The sequence below is a fragment of the Caenorhabditis briggsae genome (genome assembly GCF_000004555.2).
Source record: "Caenorhabditis briggsae complete genome, chrV, whole genome shotgun sequence".
Lineage (NCBI taxonomy): Eukaryota > Metazoa > Nematoda > Chromadorea > Rhabditida > Rhabditidae > Caenorhabditis > Caenorhabditis briggsae.
This window is the reverse complement of record NC_013488.2, coordinates 10,926,011-10,936,690: the sequence shown is the minus strand read 5'-3', so window position 1 is coordinate 10,936,690 and position 10,680 is coordinate 10,926,011. Positions and strand designations below refer to the sequence as shown.

Below are 10,680 nucleotides of genomic sequence, written 5' to 3'. Positions count from 1 at the left end.
AGCAGTACATTATTTGGATTGCTCCGTATCCTGTCCGTTCGCAAGCTCCGTATCCGATCCGATTGCGAATCATAACCAAACGGATCCGTTTGTCAATCAAATGTTTTATTGAGTTCGCAAACGGATCCGTTTGATCATGATTCGCAGTCGGATCGGATACGGAGCTCGCGAACGGACAGGATACGGATCAATCCGAATAATGTACTGCTATTTACTGAAAACGGTTCGCGTGCGGTCCGTATGCGGTTCCTATTTCAACCGCGCGCGAACGCGACCGTTCGCATTTTACCTGTGCACAGTCAGAGAGCATCATAAACTACAAACTCTTTTTAAGTTTCCTATCACGTGTTTTTGACGTTAAAATAAATAGGACTCACTTCTCAACAAAGTATACCGTAAAACCTGCAGTAGAAGAGCCGGCCTTTTTACAGATCCAAGGCACCTCTGGAGGTCCATTATATTAAAGGGTCTCTTCTATTAAAGGAACCCTTGAATTAAATGGTCCTTTCTAATACAGATTTTACGGTAGCTTCTGTCGTTTTCTTACAGCTCCACTAAAACCCGCAACTTTGATTTTCCGTTTATCACTGTTCCACCAAAAAGTTCTAACTCTTGTTCATATATTATCTTTGAAGATTAATCGTTCTTGACAATAATCAAAAGTCAAGTAGTTCGCTTTCTGTCAACATACAGCGCCTCGGGTCTTTGTTTGCATTTCAAATAAAGAAAAGACAACGTGAGCAAAAAGGTTTTCTCTCGTTAACTCTGATTTTTCCCTTCCTCACCTGATGTTTATTGGCACGGGGGCGAATGTATATCGCGTATGCCAAGGGTATCAGAGCAAACGAGAATAGTTTCAGCATTGTCGTCGTACTGAAAATACAAAAAATATAATATAAACTGTTGAACGTATTTGAAAATCACCTGAAGACGTCATCCCAAGATCGTAAATCCCTCAAAATGTATCCGGCTTGAACGCAAATGAAATTGTACGGCGCCAGACCTGAACGGAATGAAATAAAATTTGAATTGAGTGGTGTGAAATGAGACGGAAACGGGATATGTTTGTGGGTGGACAAAAAACAAAAAATGACGGGAGAGACTTACCAAAAAGTGCCGAAACGACGAAGATTGGAAGAGGAATGTTGAGGAACGGTGCGACGATGTTGAGAAGCCAAGACGGCGAAATTGGGAACATTCGAGCAAATAAAAGGAATGGTAGTAATCGGTTCGAATTGTCGTCGATCTGAATTTCAATATTTTAGTAAGAGGAAAATGAGTAAAGCTTACTTTTTGTTGAAGATATGTTAGTTTCTGTCCAAAGTAGTAGAAGACATATTCCCTTCCGAACAGTTCAGAGAAAAGATAACACAGTGTACTCCCAACTGAAATAAAGTTTATTCTGTGATTGGAATTTTAATCAATCTGGCAAAGTTTGAGAGTTTGAATTTTGAGCAGGCCAAAGTAAAAAAAAAGAAACCAAGGCTGTGCCACGCCACGGCCGACAGATGCAGTCCGATGCCGGCTTTGACTAGAGCCACGGCTTCAGAACACAATATCGAATAGCCGCGACTGGCTTTCATTTTGCACAGCTTTGATTCAAACTTATGAAACCATGGAGCTCCAAAACTTACGTGTTGTGAGACAACAGCAAAGGATGAATCCCGACCACAGATCGTAGACAACTCCCGCGATCACATTCTGCAAGAAATAGTTTTATCCATTGTTTCTTTCCATTTTCCCTTTCAAAAACGAAATCGTTCAGGATAAATCATACGATTTCTTTTTTCTTTCCTTTTTGCTTTTTCTTTTTTCTGTGTACGCATTTATCTACGATCCGCTAGAATGTGTGACGTGATAAGAAAGTGATGAGAATACCCGGTCGGAATCAAGTTTATCCGCCCTCCGTGCCATCATCAACAGAAAAAGATGAAGCTGAGAGAAGGGAAAGACAAAACGCAACACGACACCGTGATTACAGTCGGAAGCTGCTGATGACAACACCATAGCCAACTGATTACGTAACAGTGTGATTCAGATTCTACATTCCAATACAAAAAATATACTTACCAAAAGAAATGATCCTGGGATAGCAAAAGTCTGTTTGTAGAGATACGCACAGATGAAAAGTGTGGTTATATACCCAAAGTGATCTTCTTTATATGCTCGAAATTTGTCAGCTAACACTGTGAAGTTGTCGAATTGCTTCGGAATTTCGAACACTCCTCCTTCTGAAAAAAAGTTATTTTAAGAATGGACAAATTTTTAGTTAGTGACCTAGTTGTGCCGACCATCTAGAGAGTAGTGATAGTTTCCACTACTAGGTCAGAAAAAAGACATACCTGACTCTGGCCAGCCTGGTGCGGAGCATATCATGTACCATAGGGATAAGGATGAGATGCCAAATATGGCAGGGAGTATGAAGAGTCGTGTCATAGGAGATGTCGCTGTGTATGGAACGTTCGATCTCTTCTCCCACGCGTTTTTGCGTTGCGAAGGGAGGAGAATATAGATGAGAAGGCGTTGACTTGAATACGAAGGTTGAGGTATGTGTGATCAGATCAAGAGGATAAGTTGGAGGGCATCTGACGCAGCCGATCGAAGAAATGTTTCTGAAAAACGAAGCCATTGTGATGTGTAAGGGCACCGAGTGAGAAATATATGAGATATTGAGAGATTCAGAGAAGGGGCTTCTCCCTCTAAACAGGAATATGGTGTGGTGGCATAGAGACGAACCGAAGAATAAGAATAAGAAAAGCGAGGGCGACATAATTGGGCGCCGTAGGAGGAGGATTCTAACGGTTTGGCAATATTCAAAAAGAGTGAAAATTGGATTGGTTGTCGAGAAAAAAGAAACACTCATATGAAGTGTGGAATTGATTGAAATCGGACGTTCGGAAGTCTGAAAATATAGTGGACAGTATACAAATAATTTTCTGGTCAGACTCTTATCTGGTTTTTTTTGTAGGTGAAAAAAAGATTGTAGGTGAATGAAACTTTTGTGTTCGTAGATTATACTCGAAAAAAATGTACTTCTTCTAGGGAAAAATAACGATTCCGGAAAGAAATAAATGTTTGTAGGTGTGGTCTAACAATAAAAAACGCATTGAAATGTACCAAATGACCATCATGAATAAAATAAATCTACTCGGAAAATGGGTTGACCTTATTAATGGGAAGAAAAATGGGAACAGAAATAAATAGGAGTTCAAAAATGACAATGATGCTGTCATGTTTATAAACAAGAATTTCCAGAAAACAAAACCGTTATCAACAAGAAATCATTGGACACTGTTGTCCTTCTGTAGGAGTGACAACTGATGCAAAATGCCCATCGATTTATATTATGAAACTACTCATCATTAATATCAGAGAAATAATTTCAAGTTCTAACATTTTCTAACAAAACTATGACAAGTATCTACTCGTGCTCCTTTTTCCGTCTTTTCCATGTCAACCATTTCTGAATAAACCACACTTTTCGTACGCTACAACCTGACACAGTTTCAGTCGGAAACGGAATTTTCATTGTTTTTAAGAGTAACCTCCGAGCTTGAAGATAACAAAAGGTTTTTTTGATAAGCGATTGTATTATTCACACCTTTTCTACAAATTTTTCTCTGAACTTTAAGAATTGAGGAGTAATTTTTAAAAAAACCATAATCAACCTTTCCCCTCCAATAGAATAGAAAATGTGTAATGAATTAGCAGGAAAAAGTTTTTGTGTAAACTGATGTAGTAGCATGAGGATCCGACAAGAGATATGCAGAAAAAATGAGAGAGAAAGTGTAAAGAACAGGGGTTGGAGAAGCAATTTGATAAGCTATCAAGAACAGTCTATCACCTGGAAAAAGGAGGAAACATTGATAATGAGATTACGAATGGAATCAAGAAAAAAAAATACAGGAAGAGGTCATTGAGAGTGAATTAATGAAGAAAAAGAGACAAAGTAAGAGGAGAGAAATAGTAATAAAAAGAAAGACAACCAGAAAGAGCTACAGCGAATTTATCACTCACTTTTACGAGTCACAATCAAATCGTTTCGTGATCACACACATACACACAACAGGAAACACGGGTGTCTTCATAGAGAGCACAAATTAGTTTCAGAATTTCGAAATTCTAAAAATGGTACAACTTTTTTTCAAACCAAAAAGAGAAGTATGTATTATAGTGTTCAGTTACAGATTGCACTGTACGGCCGAACAAACAAAAAAAGAGGGTAAGGGAAAATGAGTCATAAGCTGGGGAGTCCAGTGTGGTCATTTTTAGCAGGATATTCAGTTATTTCAGGTTTTTCAGATTTTGAGGCATCACTTATTTGAAAAATCAGAGCCTGGCCCAGCCCAGAGAGACTAGGTTTCTTTCAAGTTTGTTTATATAATAATTTTTTACCCCGAAAATTTCTTTGAAAGTACAGGAAAAATATATTGAAAATTCTGCCCCAAACGGGCCGAGAGCCTGGCCCGACCCATTGCAAGTATGCTAATTATCACGTCATTTGTTTCCATACACATGTGCTTGCCACCTAAATGTTTTGAATTCTATGGAAACTAGAATAGTTTTCAGAGTACGATAAGAGAAATAAGTCACAGGTTGATAAAAGTATGGAACAAAAATTTCAAAGTGTGACAACTTTTTTTCGTTTCTGCTTCTGATTCTTTTTTGATGCTGTTTCTGTTACTTCTATTATTTTCGGTTGGATGACTTTTCAAATTTCTAGAATTAGTAGGACGGATGTTGTATGTTGGAATAGAAGATGTTAATCGGAGTGTTTCGACGAGAATTGGACTGTAAAACTTCTAATAGTACGTCCCTCAAATCGTCCACTTTGAGCCCATTTATTTCATTTTCCGTATAAGTTGTTTCTGACAAAATTTTTATTATAACGCCCAGAATATTTTGTTAGTTGATAACTATTTGATATCTCTTATAGGAACCGAGATAAATTGGCTTAAAGTTGACGGTCTAGGAGCGTTTCATTAGAGAGTTTATGGGCTGTAAATTACGGTATCTCCAAAGTAATTTTACGAAAAACCGAAAAATTGGAAAGCTTAGAAGAAGGATTCTCAACCTGAGCGAAAAGTTCCTCAATCAAAGCAGGTAGAAATTCAGTGAAGAAAAGAGAAAGTGTATAATTAGAGTAAGTAGGATACGGAAGAAATCGGAAAATGATAGATGATGGATGCCAATTTCGGATGGAAATGATTGCGTAATCGAAAGAGAAAAGGGGGATATACTCGATAATGAAAAATAAGTTAATTGATTGAATGAGAGTGAGTATCCTTCCTCTTCATCTGAACGTCTTCTCCGTCATTCATTTCAGTTTCTTAGTTGTTTTGGTTTTAGGAGAAAACGAAGCAGAAGCCTGTGGATTGAAAAAGGGCCGTGAGGGAGATGAGATCTGACGGATAGGGACAAAACCGAACTGGATTCGGAAGAAAGTGGGGGTGGCCCTCCCTGACGACGAAGATATTGGAAGGAAAAAGAAAGAAGAAGACGAAGGAGAGAGAGAGAGAGAGAGAGAGAGAGAGAGAGAGAGAGAGAGAGAGAGAGAGAGAGAGAGAAAGAGAGAGAGAGAGAGCCTCTCGAGGAGTTGAACTTGTGGGACGAGTATTGAAGGTGCGGCGCCGCGACCGACTGAGCCAGAGAGAGATGAATGTCTTACGGCCAATCGTCTTTGAATCGGGATTGATAGCCGGTAGAAGCATCATCACAAAAAAGTGAAATAGAAAGTGAGGAGGATACCACAAAGAAGAAGAAAAAGGCGTACATAAAAGATAGCTATTATTGATAGCTTCTTAGCATTGTAAGCTGCTATTTAGCTTATCCACCTTTCTGTCCTCATTTTCAAAACCGAAATTCTTTGACCGTATTTAAAATTTTCTAGTCATGCATTGAAAGAAACCAAAAATTGAAACACTTAATGGGTCTGCTTCATCGTTTATCCTATAGAATCCTTCTTCCGAGAAACCCGATATAGAGAGAGATGAATGGCTTACGGCCAATCGTTTTTGAATCGGGATTGATAGCCGGTAGAAGCATCATCACAAAAAAGTGAAATAGAAAGTGAGGAGGATTTATGGATGACCACAAAGAAGAAGAAAAAGAAGAAGCATAGAAACAAGAAGAAGAAGAAACCATGGATTTCGCGCAATGGTGCAGAAGTTACAAACTGGATGACAAATAAAAAAATGTCTATGAGAATGTGACTTGCGATATTCTCTGTCAAGAGTATTCTTTTGAATGTGTCATAATTTTTTGAAACTGTACGATTTGAAATTTGAAAACGAAAAATATCGTTTTTATAAAAATTTAAAGGTGAGGACATGAAAAAAAAAACTGTCTTGAAATTTTGTTCATATAAGCCTCTCGAGGAGTTGAACTATGGGACGAGTATTGAAGGTGCGGCGCCGCGACCGACTGAGCCACTCGGACGAAGCTCGATGGCGTACATAAGCCCGATGGCGTACATAAAAGATAGCTACTATTGATAGCTGCTTAGCATTGAGAGCTGTTATTTAGCTTATCCATCTTTCTGTCCTCATTTTTCAAAACCGAAATTCTTTGACCGTATTTAAAATTGTCTAGTCATGCATTGAAAGAAACCAAAAATTGAAACACTTAATGGGTCTGCTTCATCGTTTATCCTATAGAATCCTTCTTCCGAGAAACCCGATATATTGAAAAGATATGAGCCAATACAGTTTCCGGCCGTTCTTTCTCCTTTTTTTCCTTTCTTCCTTTCCCGCCAAGGACGCCCTTTATTGTCTCTGGAGGTAAAAAAGGAAAGAAGAAGAAAAAGAAAGAGATAGGTCGCGGAGACGGATTATTAGGTGGCAAAAGGAACGATGAAGAGGTGCTTAAATACAAATCTAAGGCTACCTGATTGACCGATGTACAGCGAAGAAAAGATGAGGTTGAACCATGGGCCAGAATGAAATGGAAAACGATTAAAAGGATTGAGAGAGTGTGTGAGGTGGGTACTGTTGAATTGACATAGAGAAAGTGAGACCAACAACAAAATTTGCATAGATCAACGATACAGAAATTTTCGGTGAATTGACGTCAAGATAAAATGAGGATTAAGAAAACAGAATAACAGGTAATATGAAAGAGAACTGCAAAAAAAAGAGAGTTAAATCGAGAATAACCGTTTTTTTTTTTGATTTCAGATTGCTGATCAGAAATCCATTCAAATGAATGGTGAGTAATCCCAATCGTTCTGAAAAACAAGACCTCTGCGAGAATGAACATTTCTAATAACCAGTTACAAATATTTTTCAAAAAATTCGAAACAACGGAAGTTTCAAGACCATAGTTTGAAAACTAGTCTGGTCATAATAAAACGCAGACATTAAAAAAAAAACAAAAATTCGGGGCCACTTCGGAAAAAAGTCACAAAATCCCAAATCACACAAAATTTGTCATATTCAAAAGTCACAAATAATTTAAAGGTGCTTTTCCTTGACTCTCAGTCGACTCCGAGTTGCTAGGATGCTGAACACAAAGGGGGGAGGTGGATAGAGCAATAAACACAAAGAAGAGCAAAAAAGAACGAATACACTACAATGACATATAAATTATTTTCAAAAATTAGTTAGTGTCTTTTGTTAAAGATATCAAATCAGAGAAGTTAGGGAAGTCAGGTGGAGCATCTTTGCGGGAGCTTCCACAAAAAAGAGAAAGAGCAACACTTGGTTTATTTGTCTTTTGAGGATGCCCTCGTTTTGCCTTCATCTTTCTTTCGACTGGCGGGAGTATAAGGAGCAGAAGAGTGGAAATGAGAGGGTGGAGCACCAGGTACGGGCGGAGCACTGGTAACTTGTAAGACTTTGGTCGCAATTAGAAGAGAGAAATGCCGTTTTTAACGTACACCGCAAATACAAAAATCGATTCAGAAAGTGTAGGGTTTGTTCGACGACATAATGGATTTTGGAAAAATGAACCCGTCAAGATGAATTGGTACTGGAAACGTTGTTAAACTGGTACAGAAATATCGAAGCTGTGGAAAAGAAACGCCGGTGGCGGTGGCCGAAGGTCCCACAACGACAACTACAGTAACCGTTTTTATTTTCATGTTTTTATTTTCAGGAGTTATTTTCTCGTTTTTTCACCGATTTTTTTCTGTTATTTATCTCGGGAGGTTTTCTGAATATTTTTTGAGTTTCTCGTTTTTGATAGCCTTATGCCTCACCTAAAAACTTTAAAATGCTGTAAACGTCGTTTTCAAAGTAAACGGTTCCTATTTTATTTGGATTTTCAGATTCTCCAAAATATAAAAATGTAAACTCCTTCCAAATCCCTGTTCCAAAAATGGCAAGTTGAAACAGAGAGACTCTAAAATAGATCAATCCTTCCGTGTCTTTTTTCCCAAACCAGGACGATTGAGCAAATAAAAAGGTCAACCACAGCCGGGAACTGTTGCATAGAATCAAAGGAAGTCTCAAACATATTCTTATCTGTTTATCACTCGGTTACTCTTATAGATAGTACTTCAGAATGTAGGTAAAAATAGGCTGATAAGAAGAAGTGAGCAAACTGTTTCCCGCAATTATATGTTTACACGGATACCAGTTCGTAGTGCGTGTAAATAGCTTCATGTAGTGTCTGTGTGCATCTCATGGAGGTCAACTTTGTAGTAGGACTTTATAAAAATATTTGAAAGGGAGATATATAACTACAGTAGTCCTAAAGATACTAAAAGGGACTGACGTGGATATGTGGACTCTGACTGTCCGTCGCGATCTGCCCAACTTTTTTGTGGATAAGGAAAAGTTTACCTAAAAGTTGAGGTTTGTTTGTATCTCACAATAACGATGATGTAATGAAAGATACATCGGTTTCAAAAAGATTTTGGAAATTCGTAAAATGGAACAAATGATTCAGTAGCTAGCAGGTGTTTATAACTGAGAAAATAAAAACAGCAGATGATATTCGATATCAGAATATTTTTTTTGAATTACGTTATATAGAAAAATTTAACACTTTTCTCTAACAGATTTTTCGAAACCTGTAGTAGAAGGGCCTCCAAACTTTTAACTTTGAGCCAATTCATCTCGGTAACTGTTAAAGATATAAGAAAAGTTGACAACTGATAAATTGTTTATCATTTTATTTAAATCATGTTTGTAGTCGACCGATTTTTGATGTCCTGCATAGGAGCCAAAAAAAATTAGCTCAAACTTGATAATTTGTTTTTTAAATTTATTGAAATCCAAACACCCAAAACTAGAAAAAAAAAGAAAAATAAAAAAGAGTGATGACTGAGAAAGAGTTTCATTTTGCCTTAAACCATAAAAAGTCACAATCCGTTTGCCAACCACTTTCTTTCTTCTGTCCATTTCCTCATTCTTTGACGCTCTCGGATCTATTGAAATTCCCGAAACGTAGACAAAAAGCGTACTGTAAACGATGGAAACGGCAGAAAAAGTTGGCGGAAAGGGCCGATTTACGAACGAGTACAAAAGTAAATAAAATGTCAAAGGTTAGGTTGGCACCCGCTTCGGGAGCAATTGGAAGGAGAGGGAGAGAGATCCTGGGTTATATTTGACTACAGGCACACCAACTACGCTGGAAACACAAAAAACAGAGATGAAAAAGAAAAGAGTGGGTCACAATTCAATATTAGACTTCTTCCCGATGTTGTTGAACATTTTCAAAAACTGAAACGAACAGTCGAATGATGAAAAATATGAGAAATAGGGAAAAAAGAAAGAGGGAAAATGATTACAAAATGATTGATAGATTGAAAAAATGGTTTGATTATCTGAAAACTGTCAGAATCATGATTCATCAATTATACACTGAAATTATGAGCATTTTGTTTTTACCCGGAAACTTCGTCTATTCCCTGTACCGTATACCTTCCTACTCTCATATTATTGTTGTACAAAAAATCAGAGCTGTGGAAGAGAAACTCCGGTGACCGTGGCCGAATGTCTCAAAACGGCGACTACCATAACCTAAAAATAATTGAATTTTCCGGATTTATTAACTCGATTTTCATTTTTTCGGTCAATTTTTTAACTATTAAGGAATTTTCTTTTCCGACTTGTTTGGGGAAAATAACAGGAAACAAAATCAGGGAAAACCCAGAAAAAAATCAGGGACATTCAATTATTTTTAGGTTACGGCAGTTGTCGTTGTCGGACCTGCGGCCACGGTCACCGGCGTTTTTCTTCAACAGCTCCGGTTTTTTGCACCAGAATAATACGAAGTTCAACAATACTGTAACCTTTCAGAATAAACATTTGATATTGGCTTTCAGATTTTCTTCGATAGTTGTAACGGTATCGCTTATTCCTGTTGCAATTTATATGCTTTCACTAATTTGTAACAGTTCAGAAAGCATTCAGTTTAAGCAGACAGAATATTAAACCATTAAATGGCATAATATCTAAGTAATGAGATATCGAATCTCACTACTTTGTTTGTGTTATTATTCGTTCTTACAGAAGCAAATGGAACCCATCAATTTTTTCATTTCAGGCAAACCTAATGGGGTTATTCACCAACATGTAGAAAAATTCGGAGAAATGGAGAAAATTCCGCGAAACCGCGGAGAATGAACCAATATAGCTGAAATTTCGGAGAAAATCGGAGAAAATTATAGAGAGCATATTCACAAAATTTGGGGTCGCAAAATTAATTTTGAAATTTTGGCTAGAATTTCAGACA

At 37.5% G+C, this 10,680-nt stretch overlaps 1 protein-coding gene across 1 annotated transcript in view; it reads right to left on the bottom strand.

The window, feature by feature from the left end:
• The window catches only part of Cbr-bus-19, a gene marked incomplete at both ends in the record, with an annotated part of 3,059 nt that extends 623 nt beyond the window's left edge, over positions 1-2,436 (bottom strand). Inside the window, 7 exons of the mRNA XM_045237660.1 lie at positions 786-873; positions 925-1,003; positions 1,108-1,246; positions 1,291-1,385; positions 1,635-1,701; positions 2,071-2,231; positions 2,343-2,436. Coding sequence (XP_045094028.1) covers positions 786-873; positions 925-1,003; positions 1,108-1,246; positions 1,291-1,385; positions 1,635-1,701; positions 2,071-2,231; positions 2,343-2,436 — 723 coding nt within the window. The remainder of the gene's footprint in view (positions 1-785; positions 874-924; positions 1,004-1,107; positions 1,247-1,290; positions 1,386-1,634; positions 1,702-2,070; positions 2,232-2,342) is intronic.
• Between the last annotated feature and the right edge of the window lie 8,244 nt (positions 2,437-10,680).